Below are 19,408 nucleotides of genomic sequence, written 5' to 3'. Positions count from 1 at the left end.
ATTAAGGCCCCCTGTCATCAACATCTGCTCTTCCCTTCCTCTGCAGATCCCCGAAGGCGCATCATTGGCCATGAGTTTGTCGGACAAGAAAGACACCACGCTGAGCAGAGGTAATGTCTCACCTCTCTTCCCCTGTTGCTGGTGACTGGGCAGAAACACTTGTGTTTTTAGAGGGGTGTCTCTGGCCAGGGGTGCTGAGAGCCATCTACCAGCCCCCTTGCCTGGATGTTGAGGTGTGGTGTTAGCCTGTGCAGGGCTGGGTCTGGTGTTGCCAACACTCGTAGAGCACCCTTTTGCAGTGGCATGTTGGGCAGAGCTGGGCGTCGGTCGGGCCAGCTTTGTGCCTGGGAAGACACTGAGCATGGTCTGGGACTGCCACCGCCAAGCAAGCTGGCCAGCCAGCAGCCCAGGGCGTGCTCAGGAAGCCCTCTGGGTGCTGCAGGGTCGCCACTGCTCTTCTGCAAACCCCCTTCGCCCATGCTGTGGCGTATGTTTGGGGCAGAGATAGCTGTGGAGTGGCAGGAGATGTACCTCCCTCCTTCCCGCAGGGCTCCCCCTTGCTATGGCTGAGCAACGCACCCGTGCTCCCTGCGGGGACCAAAGGTCTGAGTCCTGCCATGCAGGTAGCGGCAGTGCAACCATCCCAGGTGGGACTGATGGCGAGACAGACATGCGGAGTGGAGACACTTAGCACTGTAATGGCTGCCATGTGTGGTGGCATTGCCTGAACCACAGCCAGCACCCGGGGGGGAAGAGGGATGCGGGTAGCTGGGAGCAGGGCTTCTGCAGGGCGTGGGCAGAGCAGGCACGCTGGCCCGCAGGTGGCCAGGATTGTAATAGCCTCAGCACGAGGACATCCATGTCAGTGCTGCTGAATAGCCCCGCCTGTCACTGCCCATCCGTGCAAGGCTGCTGCTGGGCTGTGCGCTGCCCCTTCCCCTTCGCAGCAAATGCTCCCCACCAGGCGCAGGCAGGGGAGCTCCAGACGGACTCGGGGGACGGGCAGCAGGTCGAAGCTGCAGTGGCCACTGGAGAGGTCATAGATCCCCGAGTCTGGGACTGATCCTGGAGAGTGGGCAGCTTCCACACCCCTTCTAACTTTAAGGCTTGCCTGTGTCACTTGCAAAAAAGTGGGGTTTTGTGCCCACTTTTCCTTCTGTAGGAGAAATGAAGGAGGTCTGGGAAGTATAGATTGCTGATATATACACTCATGACACGCAGGAGATGCAAGTGTCATGCTTGTGGTTTTGCTTTAAAAATGTGTTATCCAGTATCCTGCTCTCTCCACTTGCTGGGGTGCTTAGTGCTTTCCCAGCCCTTAAGCTAGAGGTGTTTGCACCTTTCATCTCACATCTTTATTAGGGATTTGCAATCAGTGCTAAGAAAGTGAAAAAAAAGAAGGATCTAAAACCACTTGATTGGAAAAGCCCTTTCCCTCCCAGTTACACATGTTCAGTTTCTTGCCGGCGTATTTCAAGGTTTCAGGCTGTGCAGAGAGTCAAAACAGACCAAGGGAGACAAAAATTCACATTGAACAAGGAGTTTCAAACCCTGTCTCCAGGCTGCTCACACTGAGCCTGTCTCTGCAGTGGGAGTCCTTTTGCCTGCTGGAGCGAGGAGCTGCTCGGGGCTGCGGCTGCCCCAGTAATGAGGCTGGGAGATGGCCCAGGGCGCGTGGGGCTACGGGGCATTGCGGGGCATCACAGGGCATTGCAGAGCATCATGATGCAAGAGTGCCCTTGTGCTGATCCTGCTCTTGCACCCTCTTGGGTCCCTCTTAAAAGACCCCGTGGGAGACTTTGAGTCCTCCTTAAAGTACTTCTTGAGGTACTCGCCATGCACCCCAGAAGGCGATAAACGCCACCATCACAAAAATGCTGAGGTTGCTTGGGGTGGGAACGCCAGCTCGGTGTTGGGATTCTTGGGGAAAGCGAAACGCCTCCTGACGTGGAGGGCATCTGCAGAGGCGGGTTTCGGTTTGGGTCCCCTGGCTGAGCTGCTGTGTCTCTCTCTCTCTTGTGCTTCACAGTGAAGGATTTGGACACTGAAAAGTACTTCCACTTGGTAAGTACCCTGCTCCCAGCTGTGGAGGCTGGTGGCTGCGTGGCGGGGGGCCAGGGGCCACTCTCCCCTCCAGCCCTCCCAGGGGAGTGCTGCTGGGGAGCAGAGCCATCGCTCCAGGATGCCTGCTCTGCAGCGCGGCACCAGCATGCCAGGGGATGGGTCACAGCGGCAGCTCCGCTCCCCCAGACCCCTCCTGCCGCCCTGACAGTGAGGATGCTGGCAGGGTGCAGGCGGGCAGCATGGCTCAGCCCAGGCAGCCAGAGGGGCGCTGGAGGTAGGGCTCCTTGCAGCAGTGGAGGGGTGCCCGTCTAATCTCCTGCATATTTCGACATATTTCACCTTTATGACGGCTGCCCATTAGCAAACAGTGGAAGCTGTTGCTTTCATCTGTGCAAATGGGTACTGAACAGGCCGTTTCGTCTCCAGCAGCAGCTGGCCCCTGTGGCACTGGGGCAGGCAGGCCCTGGGCTGTGGTGAACCCTCAGCCAGGCAGGGGGGTCAGGTTGTCCTCTGCTGCCAGGCTGGCTGTCGGGCGGACGTGCCCCCGGAAGGCAGCAGCCTGGAAAGTGCTGGGAGCAAAGAGGTGACCAGTCAGGCTGTGCGCGCACAGCGATCTCTCATCTCTCCTGCATTTAAGTCTATGGGTCCTGTTTTTTCAGTGTATGTGATGAAAGAGGAGAAAATCTTCTCAGCCTTGCTGATATTAACTTAATTCATCTCTGTGGGCTGGAACGTCAGATGTGATGAACAAGCTGGATCAGGGCTCGTTAGTTTTCTTCAGAGGGGCTCAAAGAGGCGCAGAAAGGTTATCTGTAGACAAGCTTTAGTACTATGGGACATAATAAAAAATTACCAGGATGGCAAAGCAATTGTTGTGCCTGATCTAGCTGTCAGCAGCCACAGAGAGTTCAGAAGCGCAGTCGGAGCGCGGTGCAGCGCTGCTGGCAGCACCCTGCACAGCCTTGGTCAAGTCACTTACCAGCAGCTCCTGGCATGCCGCCTGCTTCCCAGGGCTGGGGAGATTTATTACTTCCTGCTTGTGCGCCATGCTAGAAGTACGAAGTGCTAAACATTGCTAAAAGCTGCTATGAAAAAAAGTGTTATGGACAACAACAATATTTTATAGCCTGATTTTTTTTTTTCTCTGCTAAAGTTTCCATGCTGAAATAGAGTACAAGCACACAATGCATGCACGCGCGTGCATGCACGCACACGTACACGCAGAGCAAGGAGGGAGCAAGGATGGGAAGCTGAATGTCGACATGTGAAACAATGCCAAGACGGACTTAAATGGCTTGCTACGTCATTATAGAGCAGTAATTAACTGACCTGACCAGTGGAATATTTATTTTTGTTTTTAAAAAGCCCAGGGTAGGAATATTGGCTGATCGTTCTTGCACTTTTTCCAAATCTAAGAAAAGCTGGTTTCCACGGAAGCCTAGTGTGTTGCTTCTGGGAGCCTAAACTGCAGCCACACAGGAGTACTGCACAGAGCCCAGGAAGGCGAGCAGACTAACATGCAAAGTGAGATTGATTGTTTCATTTTCTTTGTCTAGCTTGAGAGAGGCAATGAAGAGCGCAAGAGAAACAAATGTCAGAAAAACTGTGTATTATGAATCGCTTTTTTAAAGCCATATAAGGATGTATTTATAACACAGTAACTGCTTTTTAATTGAATTTTATATGCAGTTGAAATTCTGTACTTAAAGGAAAATTCAGTGTGACACTTCCAGAGAGGAGCTCTCTGAACATGTGTTTTATATCGGACCAGGTTCTCCCAACTGATGAATCAGTTGAACATAAGAAGTCCCACAGACAGAGCCATAGGAAGAAAGTCCTACCGGAGATCTACCTGACCAGGCTGCTCTCCACAAAGGTAGGAGACGGGACAGCCTCATTCATGGCAGGTGGGATTATTGTTTGTGGTCTGTAGCAAGAAGCCTACTCTAGCAAAGGAGCACTGCAGGGCCGGTCGCTCTCGAGAGGCAGTGGGACTCTTCTGTCCTGGACGGCTGGAACGTGTTTAGCAAGGCTGCCAGGCACCACTAGCTCCTTGGGTTCCCTCCAGCTTTCCAGCTCACCCTCTGAGCAGCAGTGCTGCTGCGTGAAGCCCCACACGATCTCCCTGGGCTGGTCTGGGGTCTGTGCACATGAAAGGGATGTTGACCACCTCAGGGCTCATGATGCACAGTTTAGAGCTGAACCCATCTCCCCAGCGAGAAATCCTGCTGGGAAAGGAAATGAAGATGCTCAGCTCTGGGAGCAGGGGGAATGTCTGTGCAATCTTAATTCAGATTTGAACTTCCCCACTCCGCGAGTGCTCAGCTCCAGCAGTTGGGCTCCCAGCCCATCTTTAATCCCAGCATGATGCTTCACTGGAGCAGAGATCACAAGAATGGCCAGCAGTCTACAGTCTTCTTTGTATTTACTGTGCAGAACAATCACAGATGTGATATCCTAGCAGTAAGAAAGAAAATCTTGATGCCAAAAGAAATTAAACCCAAATGCAAGCTAATTATATCACTATGCACAAACAAACCTTTCCCTCCCTGCTTCGGCATCCCCTTTCTCTTCTGATTTATCCAACTGGCAGCAAAGGATTTCCCCTTGTGCACAGCAGTCGCAGCCCCTGACACTGTTTCCCTGGGCTCAGGTGCTGCTGCTTTCCCCAGTCTCCATCATGTGTGCTTGTCCCACAGGGCACGCTGCAGAAGTTCCTGGACGACTTGTTCAAAGCCATTCTCAGTATCCGAGATGATAAACCACCTGTGGCCGTGAAGTATTTCTTTGACTTCCTAGAGGAGCAAGCAGAGAAAAGAGGGATCACAGACCCTGACACTATGCACATCTGGAAGACCAACAGGTTTGGAAGAGGAAATTTCTTCTTTCTTTCCTTCCTTCCATCTCTCAGGAGCAGCAGCTGCAAAGCCTTGGTGTCCTGGACTAATCATTAGGTTGCTAAAAGTAGAAGAGGGACTTGGAAAATAGGAAGGGTGGTGGAGGGGGCAGCGAAAGATGAGGCCAAACACAGGCTTGGAGAGCTTTGAACAAACACAGAGCTCAGGGGAACGGCGAGCTGGAAGAGGAGGCATAGGCAGATAAAGGGCAGAACAAACTGGCACACTAATACAAATAATTAAAGGAGAAACAGAAGGGCGACAGGATGACGGGATGGCGTTAGCTCCAAGCACTGGAGATCTGAGACAGAATCCAAAATCATGTCAGATCTTAAAACATCATGGAGATTTTAAAAACAACATATTTGGCTCCTTTTCATTTGCTTTCTGGCTTTTCAGCCCTTGGGGGCACTTTTCCCAACTTACCTCTGTAACCAAGCTGAGACTCCAGGGTATTCACAGGACTCCAGGAGCTGGTGCTGTGACAGTAGTGGGCTGGCAGGCACCGCAGCACTGGGGACCAGCCAGGAGCGGTGCTGAGGGACGTGATGAGCAGCAGGAATGGGGTGGGACAGCCAAAGTGAAGGGGGGAAATAGAGCAGGGAAGAAACCAGAAGATTTAACCGGGGAGAGCAGGGAGCTTGGAGGGAGTGTTGAGGAGACACTCAGCACTTCTGAGGCTGCAGGGACAGTAACTGTTTCCAGCCCAACATGTGAAAATTCAAAACAAATTTGGCTGGGATAGCAGGTGTGCAGACACAACCATTGAGCTACAGATTTGCCTACCCTTCATTACCTTTAATTGCCAGTAGAGCAAAGACTTATAGCAGCTTTCACTCCTCAACTCCTCAGCTGCTGAGGAGGGATGGTAGGAAGGGCGAGCAATGTACTGAAACTATGTTGTGGCCAAATGAGCAGTGAAATAACTGGAGGAGAAAATGATGAGAGAGCAGAAAAAAAGACACATGAAATGCATTTCATGGGGCCAGGCTTACCAACAGAACCAGATGATGGTTACTGTCGGGAAGAAGGAAAAGGAGCTGACACCATTGCTACAAAAATCAGCAAGTGGGGAAGCCTGATTCAATAGCCCCATGCAGGCAAACCTGCCAGTGGCTCAGGGAGCTGCTGAAGGATCAAGGGTGTATGCTTGCCTAGACAAGGCTGTACTTGAAGTCTCCTGGCCGCGCCACGTGCTTCAGCCTGAAGAAATGTCTCTTCAGGGTGAAGACGTGTGCCTGCCCCTCTAGCTAGGCAGAGGGCCATACGCTACCAGGATGTGATTAAATAGCAGAACCTGGCTCCTCATTTTTTTCCTCTCCACTATTCACTTTCTGTCATCATCTTTCCTGCATTTCCTCCCCTCTCCCTCTGGAGTACACCCAGTGTGTGTTCCTGGCTTGTTTTCTTCGCAGCCTACCTCTGAGGTTTTGGGTCAACATCCTGAAGAACCCGCAGTTCGTCTTCGACATTGACAAGACAGACCACATTGACGCCTGTCTCTCTGTGATAGCCCAGGCCTTCATTGACGCCTGCTCCCTGTCTGACCTGCAGCTGGGCAAGGTACTGTCCAGAGACGACATCTCACTCCTGCTCGGGCAGTCATAGACACAGACCAGTGCGGGAAGGGACTGTCAGAGGTCACCCAGTCCAGCCTCCCCCAGAAGCAGGGCTGGCTGGGAGCCACTTGCTCAGGTTCATGCAGTTGAGTTTTGGCTGTCTCCAAGAATGAGTTTTCCGCCTCCCTTCCCCACCACTTTGTTCAGGCTTGAGCTTGAATTTGCACCCCCTCTGTCACAAACAGTGGTCAGGGAGTGGGAACACACGGTCACAGGCAGGATGGACAAAGGGCAAGGCCCCAGCCCGGAAGGCTCAGGGGTTGGAGGGAGACCCAGCTGCTGGCTTATGTGTTCGGTGTTACCCAGTGGCTGTATGAGTTGTCCTGCAGTCCCAGGAGAGCACCCAGCTTAGCGCAATGTCTGTAACGCTTCCTGACGGGGCTGAGCTGGTGCATGAGCAGACGAATATTCTCTGTTGTTCGCTCGGGCAGGGGTGTAACGTACCAAGGCGAGCACGGGTGGGTGTCAGCTCTGCTCTGGGCACAGGCACGGGGCACAGGCAGACTCAGCACGGGAGCCCAGCTCCCTCAGTCAGGGTTGGTTTAGGGGACGGCATTAGTCTAACAATCCCGTAACAGCAGCTGAGGGACGATGTAAACTCCCAGTGGCAGGATGGAAAATGACGTAGCTTCAGGTGAAGCTTTAATCATTGCTGTCAGTGGTTTCTGCACAGCCTCTCACCTAGGAGAGCCGTGAGAAGCTCGGGAGGCGAGCCGAGCCTTCATGAACATGGGCTGCGCCTGCCCAGGCAGCACAGACCCAGCCTGGCTCACGTGGAGGTGTGGGGACTGTCTGGGGCCATCCCGTTGACGCCATCCATCAGCACGTGGGAAGCACTTGGCAGGCGCTGCCATAGCCCTGCCTGTGGAGCACCTGGTGCTCCCCTCCGGTGGGTGCTCCCCTCCGGTGGTAGTGTCTCCATCACACGCTGGCCACCTCCGGCCAGCGGACTCGGCACGCCTGCCTAGGAAGCTACGCCTGCTCCGAGCAAATGCGAGCCTGCGCGGGCCAGGTCTCCTCTTCTGCCATCGGGCTCCCACGCACCATCCTGCGGGGCTGGCAGGCAGCAAGACGTCCAGCACGCATGTTTTCTGTTCTCCCACTTGCTTGGCTGAGTGCAGCGTTGACATTTGAAACTTCCCGACATAAGTTTTATTAAGAAATGCTGTAAATCGTCCCCCGCCATCCCCCCGCCCCAGGGGCTGGCAGCAGCACGGTGTGTGATGTAGAGGGGACCCTACAGAGAGAGGGGCGGGAGGCGGGCGCTGCTCAGTGCATCCCCCAGACTGAGAGCAACAGGAAGCCTTCACTGGGAGAGGTTAATACTGGAGGAAGATCTAATGAGCACTTGATTTTTTGTTTGTTTGGGTTTTGGACTTTTTTTTGCATGTCTTACGAAACACCTACAATTTGTCCTTGTCAAGCTGTGGATGAGGGGAAGAGGGGTCAGCTGGAGTCAGACAGCAGATGGAAACATTTTTCAGGAATACAATAGCATAAGTGAAGGAATTGTTGAGTAATGTGGGAAGAATAAATCCTCAGCATAAAAATCAGCTTGCATATACACCCAGTATATCACTGAATGTTTTCCAGGCTGGATTCTTCCCCTGGTTTCAGCATTTTGCTCTTGATACTGCAAATGCGAGAGCAGACTCAGACTCCATACATCTACAGTGCGCAAGCAGTTAATAAACCAGTACCCATCTCTTCATAATACAGACAAATCAGACACGAATTAAAAAATAACTTAAAAAAGAGGCAGCATGGGTTTCTTTTGTGTTTCCAAGGGGGAAAAAAAATGTTGTGAGCAGGCTCTGTAACTTGGCTATATTCCTGTAATGCCTTGTCATTGGGTTTGAAAATAAACTGCTGTGGGATCTGGTGCCACAGCCTGGTGCCCATTTCCCATTTCCCCTGCAGCATTAGCCACGCTACATATTGCAGCAGCAGATTGCAGTTACCCTGGGCTTCCTTATTTACTGCCCGATACAGCTGAAGATGCTGCCTCCACGGCTAGAGCCCTGCCACGCTTGTCTCTTCTGAAGATCCTCCCTCCCCTCTCCACCTGTCAGAGCATCAGGGAGCAGTCCCGCACTCCAGTGTCGGGGCGGCAGGACACGTTGATCTTACTCCCCTCTGTGTCCCCGAGCCTGGGGCTGTTTCCCTTCGGGATGCAGCGCTAGGCCACTCAGCCAGGTTCATTCCCGGGGTAATGATATCAGCGGGGCAGGATTGCCTTGAGGTTAAAATCATTCATGCTTGTGTTTGCAAGGAGTGCAGGAGGGGTTATGCCTTCACTGGTACAACCCGATCGTGTGGCTGGGAGGTTAAGACTGCTTTGTCCAAGCTGACATTAATCAAGAGAACTCAGTATTTTCTGTTAATTACTTTACATGCACTCAATATAGGCCAGGCAGGCTGGGTTAGCCAATGCAAAATAAATCAAAGCTACATGAAAAATCCAAGAGCAACATTTCAACTGACAAAGTTCAGCTTGTAAGAGAGCTTTGTTCTTCAGTTTAAATCAAGCTGGCTGCTCAAGAGACCCGAGTAAAGGCATGCAGAAGCCCTTCCCTTGTTACCAATTTCCACATGCAGAGCCATGGAGCACAAGTGTTTTATCTAACACGGTTGTGCTACACTCATCTGCAGAGCATCACCTGGCAGCAAGCCACCTCACCTGAGCCTGTGCATGCTTTTTAGCCTGCCCTTGCTGCACATCAAAACACATTCACATAGACCACCTTCACTGGCATTGTAGCTAACAAACGTTTAGCTCATGCTAGGAAGAAGGGCAGAGGGATGGTGCTGTGGCTCCGCAGGCGGGTGGTACCTGTCTGCAGCACCTTGATGTGTTTGAGCAAGCACCTCTGTCATTAGCTGTTTTGTGCCTCAGTGCCATCCCATCACACTCCTGTCTGTGTAAAGCCAGGACCAAAGACGTAGCTGTTTCCTGAACCCAGCTGTAGCTGAAGTCAGTGTCTGATGGTTAGCACTTTGGTCAGACAAACAGGATAAAAAGTTTTCAGCCAGGAACAATACGGTGTGCAGGGCTGGCTGGGAGCCACTTGCTCAGGTTCATGCAGTTGAGTTTTGGCTGTCTCCAAGAATGAGTTTTCCGCCTCCCTTCCCCACCACTTTGTTCAGGCTTGAGCTTGAATTTGCACCCCCTCTGTCACAAACAGTGGTCAGGGAGTGGGAACACACGGTCACAGGCAGGATGGACAAAGGGCAAGGCCCCAGCCCGGAAGGCTCAGGGGTTGGAGGGAGACCCAGCTGCTGGCTTATGTGTTCGGTGTTACCCAGTGGCTGTATGAGTTGTCCTGCAGTCCCAGGAGAGCACCCAGCTTAGCGCAATGTCTGTAACGCTTCCTGACGGGGCTGAGCTGGTGCATGAGCAGACGAATATTCTCTGTTGTTCGCTCGGGCAGGGGTGTAACGTACCAAGGCGAGCACGGGTGGGTGTCAGCTCTGCTCTGGGCACAGGCACGGGGCACAGGCAGACTCAGCACGGGAGCCCAGCTCCCTCAGTCAGGGTTGGTTTAGGGGACGGCATTAGTCTAACAATCCCGTAACAGCAGCTGAGGGACGATGTAAACTCCCAGTGGCAGGATGGAAAATGACGTAGCTTCAGGTGAAGCTTTAATCATTGCTGTCAGTGGTTTCTGCACAGCCTCTCACCTAGGAGAGCCGTGAGAAGCTCGGGAGGCGAGCCGAGCCTTCATGAACATGGGCTGCGCCTGCCCAGGCAGCACAGACCCAGCCTGGCTCACGTGGAGGTGTGGGGACTGTCTGGGGCCATCCCGTTGACGCCATCCATCAGCACGTGGGAAGCACTTGGCAGGCGCTGCCATAGCCCTGCCTGTGGAGCACCTGGTGCTCCCCTCCGGTGGGTGCTCCCCTCCGGTGGTAGTGTCTCCATCACACGCTGGCCACCTCCGGCGTGTGGTCAGAGCCCAGCGGACTCGGCACGCCTGCCTAGGAAGCTACGCCTGCTCCGAGCAAATGCGAGCCTGCGCGGGCCAGGTCTCCTCTTCTGCCATCGGGCTCCCACGCACCATCCTGCGGGGCTGGCAGGCAGCAAGACGTCCAGCACGCATGTTTTCTGTTCTCCCACTTGCTTGGCTGAGTGCAGTGTTGACATTTGAAACTTCCCGACATAAGTTTTATTAAGAAATGCTGTAAATCGTCCCCCGCCATCCCCCCGCCCCAGGGGCTGGCAGCAGCACGGTGTGTGATGTAGAGGGGACCCTACAGAGAGAGGGGCGGGAGGCGGGCGCTGCTCAGTGCATCCCCCAGACTGAGAGCAACAGGAAGCCTTCACTGGGAGAGGTTAATACTGGAGGAAGATCTAATGAGCACTTGATTTTTTGTTTGTTTGGGTTTTGGACTTTTTTTTGCATGTCTTACGAAACACCTACAATTTGTCCTTGTCAAGCTGTGGATGAGGGGAAGAGGGGTCAGCTGGAGTCAGACAGCAGATGGAAACATTTTTCAGGAATACAATAGCATAAGTGAAGGAATTGTTGAGTAATGTGGGAAGAATAAATCCTCAGCATAAAAATCAGCTTGCATATACACCCAGTATATCACTGAATGTTTTCCAGGCTGGATTCTTCCCCTGGTTTCAGCATTTTGCTCTTGATACTGCAAATGCGAGAGCAGACTCAGACTCCATACATCTACAGTGCGCAAGCAGTTAATAAACCAGTACCCATCTCTTCATAATACAGACAAATCAGACACGAATTAAAAAATAACTTAAAAAAGAGGCAGCATGGGTTTCTTTTGTGTTTCCAAGGGGGAAAAAAAATGTTGTGAGCAGGCTCTGTAACTTGGCTATATTCCTGTAATGCCTTGTCATTGGGTTTGAAAATAAACTGCTGTGGGATCTGGTGCCACAGCCTGGTGCCCATTTCCCATTTCCCCTGCAGCATTAGCCACGCTACATATTGCAGCAGCAGATTGCAGTTACCCTGGGCTTCCTTATTTACTGCCCGATACAGCTGAAGATGCTGCCTCCACGGCTAGAGCCCTGCCACGCTTGTCTCTTCTGAAGATCCTCCCTCCCCTCTCCACCTGTCAGAGCATCAGGGAGCAGTCCCGCACTCCAGTGTCGGGGCGGCAGGACACGTTGATCTTACTCCCCTCTGTGTCCCCGAGCCTGGGGCTGTTTCCCTTCGGGATGCAGCGCTAGGCCACTCAGCCAGGTTCATTCCCGGGGTAATGATATCAGCGGGGCAGGATTGCCTTGAGGTTAAAATCATTCATGCTTGTGTTTGCAAGGAGTGCAGGAGGGGTTATGCCTTCACTGGTACAACCCGATCGTGTGGCTGGGAGGTTAAGACTGCTTTGTCCAAGCTGACATTAATCAAGAGAACTCAGTATTTTCTGTTAATTACTTTACATGCACTCAATATAGGCCAGGCAGGCTGGGTTAGCCAATGCAAAATAAATCAAAGCTACATGAAAAATCCAAGAGCAACATTTCAACTGACAAAGTTCAGCTTGTAAGAGAGCTTTGTTCTTCAGTTTAAATCAAGCTGGCTGCTCAAGAGACCCGAGTAAAGGCATGCAGAAGCCCTTCCCTTGTTACCAATTTCCACATGCAGAGCCATGGAGCACAAGTGTTTTATCTAACACGGTTGTGCTACACTCATCTGCAGAGCATCACCTGGCAGCAAGCCACCTCACCTGAGCCTGTGCATGCTTTTTAGCCTGCCCTTGCTGCACATCAAAACACATTCACATAGACCACCTTCACTGGCATTGTAGCTAACAAACGTTTAGCTCATGCTAGGAAGAAGGGCAGAGGGATGGTGCTGTGGCTCCGCAGGCGGGTGGTACCTGTCTGCAGCACCTTGATGTGTTTGAGCAAGCACCTCTGTCATTAGCTGTTTTGTGCCTCAGTGCCATCCCATCACACTCCTGTCTGTGTAAAGCCAGGACCAAAGACGTAGCTGTTTCCTGAACCCAGCTGTAGCTGAAGTCAGTGTCTGATGGTTAGCACTTTGGTCAGACAAACAGGATAAAAAGTTTTCAGCCAGGAACAATACGGTGTCTGATTTTGGTATCTCGCCCTCACTCTAGGACTCCCCGACCAATAAACTGCTGTACGCCAAGGAGATCCCCGAGTATAGGAAGATAGTGCAGCGATACTACAAGCAAATCCACGACATGCCCCCGCTCAGCGAGCAGGAAATGAACGCCCACCTCGCGGAGGAGTCGCGGGTAAGGCGCGCTGGGCTGCAGCGGGTGGAGGGGGGGCTCAGCCGGTGCGCGCCCCCGTGCCGGGGATGGGGTCGGGTCTGCAGTCTCAGTGCCCTGCCAGAGCGAGGAGCACCAAGCCTGCTCTGCTCTGGCTGACAGCAGGAGTCTGGGAGTGGCAGGGAACGCAGATAGGCTGCAATCAGCTACTGATTAGATGCTGGAAGGAGCAAACGAACGGATATTTTGCCTCAAACTTCCACGCACAAACTTCATCTGACCTAATTCCAAGCATCTTCAATTACTGCCAGAGCTGCAGTAAACACCCATGAGTTAGCTTGAACCTAACTAGCTTTGGCACCACTGGGAGTTGAAAGCGAAATTCATTGCCAAAGAGCCGGGAAGTTTAGAAAAGGATCTGCGCAGCCCTGCAGCCCCCTGGCCAGCTGGCCCCCGGGCGCCAACTGCCGGGGCCGGCCCCAAGTCCCAGGCAGCCCGCTGGCAGTCAGCCCTGGCAGCTGGCCCGGGTGCGGGATGCCGGCCCTGGTATCAGCTACGGGAGCTGGCAGCCACGCTCCGGATCCGAGTCCTGCCAGTGATACGCCACAGCTTCCTCAAAATCAAACCATCTCCCCGCGGCATTTTAGCTTCAGCCACCGAGCGGATTTTTTTCCGTTGGCATTCCTCTGCCCAGCTCTCACGCTGCCCCATCCTTTGAAATGGCTTTGAGCGTGGAGGGGTAAACAGTGTTACCAAGTGTGGGCATTTAAGGCTGGCTTTAAAAAGACTAAGACCGTTTCTGATGCAAGCAAATGCACCTTCCTTAAAGGAGTAAGTCAAAAGTCCAGCTGCATCAATGCAACAGTAACAAAAATACCCGGGCAAAACCTTCTTTTAATCTAGTTAATGCCTGCTGATTGGGCTTGAACTCACTTGCTGCATCACGTTAATATTCCTCGCCTCTTTGTTCTGTCTTTATAAAGAAATACCGGAACGAATTCAACACCAACGTCGCCATGGCTGAGATATACAAATACGCCAAGAGATACCGCTCCCAGGTAAGTGAGTTCAGCTGCACTCAGGCCCCAGCGTACCTGTGGAGGGAATAACAAGCAGTATGTTGTAACCAAGCGGTCAGACGCTTGCATCCAGTCCCACAGAAAAGGGATTATCGTTTTTTGCATAATCCCACGCACATATGTAATATATGCACACACAGATGCACCTGCTCTCCTATCCCTTGGCTGACGACTTCTTGGAAGAGAAGGCCAGCTATTCCTGACTGATTTTAACAGCCTTTGGCTGGGCCGGGCTGAAGCAGGGCTGCCCGATGTGTAGACCCACAGATGCTTTCAGTAGGGCAGAGCACGCTGATACAGTCCACACCCAAAATAACTTGCTACCCGCCACCCCCAGCAGAGGCACTGGCCCTGGCTGGCTCCTGACCCCCTGCACTCCCATGCTGTGGGCTGGCTCTGCGCTGTGAGCTTTATTATTACAATGGTTTTTGGTTGCATCCCCCTCCTCTCCCATCCCCTGCCCAGGGACTCAGCTGTGCCCTGGAGCAGCCGGAGGGTGCTGGGGTGTGTGAGCACAGGGGCTCTGGGGCAGGGTGGGCTCTCCCTGTCAGAGGTCCGGCTGGGATTTGGGCTCAACAGGCTGGCGGGGGGAGCTGGGCTGGTGGGTGGGCACCCCTGCCTGCACTGCCTCAGCCACCCATCTGCCCGCGTCTTCTGCAGATCGTGGCTGCCCTGGATGCCAACCCCACGACGAAGCGCACCCAGCTCCAGCACAAGTTTGAGCAAGTGATTGCGCTCATGGAGGATAACATCTACGAGTGCTGCAGCGAAGCCTAGGCTGACTGCAGCCCTGGAAGTGACCTCCTCCGTAGCGCAGTGCCGTAGGGAACCTGCCTTCAGCCGCGGATACACCATGGATCCACCGTGGATCATCTCCGCCAGGGTCATTCTCAAACCAGCCTTGTGGTGGGGGTGGGCCTGGCCCGTGGCTGAAGGGCTCCCTCACCTAACAAGAAGCCACAAGACACCTTTCCGAGCAGCAGAAAAACCCTCTGGTCTGCACTGTGGCACCCATAATTTATTTGCTGCCAGTGAGAAATGGAGACGAGACACTTGTGGCAAGCTCAGTTCACCACTTCCCTCTGATCAGCGTCCGAGCGGTCAGCAGCTCCCTGCATCCCTGTTTGTGGTTCCTCAGGATGAGAGACGGGGCTGCAGAAGCCATAACAATAGACACAAAACAGTAGGGTAGCCTCAGGGAGTAATGAGCAGAGATGGCAAAGGCCATCGGAGCAACACCTGAGCTCCCTTCCACACCATCCCTCTGACATCCTTGTTTTTCCAACACCAGGGACTCTATCAGCTGTTCACTATCTGCTGCATTCTGTGTATTTTTGTGCCTTTTAATTTTTGTGCTGTATGTGTAAACATAACCACTCCTCCATCTGAGGATCGTCTTGGGCAACACGGGGAACTCAGGGCTGAGACAAAGCAGTTGCTTCCCAAGTAGCTAAGGCATGGTGAAAGCACTTTATCCCCTAACAGAGACAGCTGTTACGGAGCTGGAGGGAGCGTGTTACATGTCAGACAGTGTGGGAAGGGCTGCTTCCCCTTCCCCAGGTTCCCAGATCTGCATGCACAGTGAGCTGGAGTTGCAGTGGGTAGGCAAATATCCCCTAACGACCCACCTTTCAGCCAGCTGGTCACAGGCACAGCTTCTGCCTAGAAGCAGAAGACGAGATGCAGTGGGTGAGGGGAAGGACTTCTGCCTCGCACTCCGGTCGCCCTGCTATGCTGGCTGTGCACACATCTGTAGCACTGCCCCAGCTCAGCCCTGGTAACGCTGCTCATGCCAGCAGGGGTTAGCTCCTGCTGACAGCCCCGTGACAGAGCGGGCTTGAGCCACGTGGAGGGCAAAACACCAGGTAGCATCTTCCCTCCCTCTGCCCCATGTGCTCCAGCATCTCCCTGTGATCATCACTGAAAACAAGGTCAGTGCTGCAGAGGTGTCTTCCTAAAGCAGCTTGTTCTGCTTGCTTCGGACCCAGCCCACCATGGTTGTCGCCTGAGAGCAACCAAGAGCACGCGGTTTTGCTGTGTATCCAGTCTTTTTTTCGGCCCATAAAGGCAAAGGGACTGGACCCCATCCACCTGGCAGCACAATGCTCTCACTCACGCAGGCCAGCAGAGCAGCTCCAGCACCCCAAGCTGCAAACAAAGGCAGAAAGTGTCCCATGCCTCCTTACACTGGGGTCAGTGAGCAGGGTCCCACTGCGCAGACCTAGAAACTTCACTGCTGTTCCGTGGCATCTGCGCTGGGGCAAACCCCCTGTCCCAGCTTGGTGGCCCATTCTCCTTTCTGCTGGCAACTTTGTCCTTTCTGCAGCCAGGGGAGCTGTGACTGCTCTGGTCTTCTCCAGTGTCACCCAGGCCCCTCTGTAGAGGCTGGACTGCAGCTAACACCACGTGCTTGAAGCCAGCATTCACACGCAGGCAAAGGCAACCTGCCCATGAAAGCTAAACCCAGCCGTAGCCACCGCATTGTCAAACTGCCAAATAGAAAAGAAAAAAAAAAAAAAGAAAAAAGTTACTACCTCACTCCAGGCAGGGTCTAAGGTGAGCCTCCGTTACTCATCCAGCTGGCAAGGATGCAACCTGGTATTAGATGACTTTGGTCCACCAAAACTCCTCCTGGGTGACTCACTGCCATGGACAGGTGGCCTCCATCCCATTGTTTCCAGTAATGCCACATCTGTCAGAAATTGGAACATCAGAATTGTGTATGTGTATATAGATATCTATTTTAAAACAAATGATAGACTTTATCCTGTATGTTAAAAGGGAGGGGAGGGAGGGGAGGGAAAGGGGAAGAACAGAGGTTTGTTTGTTTTGTTTTGTTTTTTAGAACTACAGAAAAAGTACATACACTGTGGAGGTTTCAATGTCTTTACTGAGGATGTGGCTTCAGAATAGAAACTCTAAGAATGTAGCTGGGCTACATTTTATTTTGAAAGTGATTTCACAAAAAAATCTTGAATTTTTTTTTCTTTTAGAAACTGTGAATAGCTGCCAGAGATATAGGCAGGCCCAGCACAGGGAAGGCGAGGTTGAGAAGGACCAAGGTAGCAGAGAACGTTGAGCTTGGCTGGAGGTGGGGAAAGGGCCATGGAGCGATAGCCCCATGTTGTTACAAGGAAAGGATACAGGTGAGCCGACAGTATAGTTTGCCTCCAGGTGATGTCACTGGGCCATGTATTGGGGCCTATTGCTTTATTATTTAATTTTTTCCAAAGCAAAAAAAAAAAAAAAAAAAAAAAGTAGTTGCTACAACCATTTTAAAGGAACAACTTTAACGGAGCAGAAGCTTGAGGGTTTCTAGTGTTGCCTTGAACCCCCAAGCCCTTTGTAACATGTTTTTAAACTTTGGCACGTGTTGTGGGTGTAGTGCCCTTACCTGCTGTGTAGTGGAAGTGGCAGACTCTTGGAAAAGCCTATCTTTGTAATAAAACAAGGTGCTGAAACCTGTGTAGTGAAGTTCCTGCCTGTGTGCACACAGAGGACACACACTGGGGAAAACACCCGGCGCCACCCACAAGGTCAGGCTGCTGTCCCTTGCCCAAGGACGGGGTGCCTCTCCTCCCATGCCGTCCCCCCCCCGGCCTGCCGACCACCGCACTCACCCAGCGCAAAGCACAAGGAGGAGGGCAGCTGTCGGGTGCGCACAGCGAGCTTTGCATGTACAAGACGTACCATGCTCAGGGTTGGCAGCTCAGCCGATAACCACCTTGTTTCCATAGCAGATGGGCTTTTACCCCTCTGGGCTGCAGAGCCCTGGTTTCCTGCAGAGCACGCTGTGACCACGCACCGCTCCTACCCGGTACCACAGCTCCCACCAGAAAAGGAGCTGGCGCAGAAAGGGGAAGATCTGCGTGAGGACACAACCACGCACCTGAACTGACTGCATGCTGTGCTGCACACACAACCAGTAACACCACAGGAGCGCCCAGGGCTGGGCACCCTTGCATCTCCAGTGCCATCAGCCCACAAGACGGTGTCTTCTCCCAGCCCTGGGGAGCCCAGCGCCTGCTGTGCCCCACAGCTGCTGCCAGCCCTCGAGGCTTCTGGCTTCAGTGCCGTAACACCAGCCGTGGCCCATAGGTCTTAATAACCATGTCATTGCTCAATCCTCTCTCTTCCACCTCCCCCAGTAAAAGCTGCTCTTTCCAGGCACCAGAGGGATTTTCTTTTCCCACTAGAAAGTTGATTCTTAGTAGAGCTAAATCCAGCCATTAAATTATTTGGCCTCTCTCAAAGCAAAAGAGCCTTGTGTTTCACACTGGGTGCCTGGCGAGAGAGGACACAGCTCCTGCCTGGTTCTGGTTTTGTTACGGGACATTTCCATGCTAGCGACCAGTGCTTTGTGAGGTTAACCATCACCAAAGGGCCAGGTGACCTCTGCTCAGTTATTACCACAGCATCCCCCACCCTGTCCCTGGGGGGACATGAGTTTCGGCTCCATTAAAGATAGATCAACATGGCCAAGGCTGAAGTTTAAAGAGAAGTTAGTTTGCTCAGCTCTTGCTTAAGCCCCAAAGCAAGGCCAGGAGCCTTGGAGGGCATTGGCAAAGCCAGCTGAAGATTAACAAAATCCTCTTTAGGAAGAGAGTTTTACTTCCACTTATTTTTTGCTGCCCAGGAGGACTGTAACCCTTTGCATTATCAGGCTGACCTTCAGAAGGGCTCTGTTCTGTGCAGAACGAGAGAAATTCAGGCATTTGAAGCTATTAAAGGAAAGCGTTCATATGTTGACCCACAGGAGCTAGGAAGACAGGTTTAGAGGTGGGCACTGTGCCACTGATAGATAACAAGAGCACAAGCAATGCTGCAGTCTACAACAAACACCCCAAACTCTTTTTTTGAGCCCTAAAACACTTCTATCTTCCTCTTACCATGGTTAGAGCACAGGCAGCTCCCCCTGGCACTGGGGACCCTTGCCCATGGCATGCACCCGGACCTGCTGCCCTGGCACTCCTGTAATCCCAGCTCAGCCAGGCATTAGTGCAAGGGCAACCAGGAGGGCAGAGGACCAGACACGTACCCCACACCAAGGCTGTGGACGCCACGGCCCCGCACCAGCAGGGCTGGCCAAGCCTGAGCTTCGCAGTGCCCAGGGGTGCCACCGTGCTGCGCCCCAAGGCTCCCAGGGCCCCCTGCCTGGGCCATCACCCAGCACTGGGGCTCACCACCAGCCTGCACACACACACAGCCCCCCAGAGCCTGGCACTGCTGGCTGGCCAGGTGTGCCACTGCAGCCAGCAGCTGGGGACACATGGGTACAGACAGGGCACCTCTCCATGACAGCAGGCACAGCAGGCAGCTGCCTGCAGCACCAGCTCACCACCATGCCACACAGGGCTGGGGGGGATTTTGCCCCTGCACTCCTACCTCCCAGCAACAGAGACAGGCAGGGCAGTAGTCACACCATTTCATGAGTGGAGTGAAGCAGCTTTATTATCAGGAGGTGAACACAGAATTAAAACCTGTCCTGAAGACTAAAACCGACCCAGACCCCAAGGGCCCGGGCCCAGCTGGAAGCAGGGCT

At 53.1% G+C, this 19,408-nt stretch overlaps 1 protein-coding gene across 1 annotated transcript in view; it reads left to right on the top strand.

Moving 5' to 3' along the window:
* The window catches only part of PLXND1 (plexin D1), a 61,829-nt gene extending 44,502 nt beyond the window's left edge, over positions 1-17,327 (top strand). Inside the window, exons 24-31 of the mRNA XM_009283813.1 lie at positions 47-110; positions 2,030-2,064; positions 3,836-3,940; positions 4,764-4,927; positions 6,377-6,524; positions 12,671-12,811; positions 13,771-13,845; positions 14,527-17,327. Coding sequence (XP_009282088.1) covers positions 47-110; positions 2,030-2,064; positions 3,836-3,940; positions 4,764-4,927; positions 6,377-6,524; positions 12,671-12,811; positions 13,771-13,845; positions 14,527-14,643 — 849 coding nt within the window. The 3' untranslated portion in view covers positions 14,644-17,327. The remainder of the gene's footprint in view (positions 1-46; positions 111-2,029; positions 2,065-3,835; positions 3,941-4,763; positions 4,928-6,376; positions 6,525-12,670; positions 12,812-13,770; positions 13,846-14,526) is intronic.
* The last annotated feature ends 2,081 nt before the right edge of the window (positions 17,328-19,408 follow it).

Source organism: Aptenodytes forsteri, unplaced genomic scaffold (assembly GCF_000699145.1).
Source record: "Aptenodytes forsteri isolate BGI_AS27 unplaced genomic scaffold, ASM69914v1 Scaffold267, whole genome shotgun sequence".
In the NCBI taxonomy this organism is placed as follows: Eukaryota; Metazoa; Chordata; class Aves; order Sphenisciformes; family Spheniscidae; genus Aptenodytes; species Aptenodytes forsteri.
The sequence above is the reverse complement of the archived record's forward strand: the minus strand, read 5'-3'. Positions and strand labels throughout refer to the sequence as shown.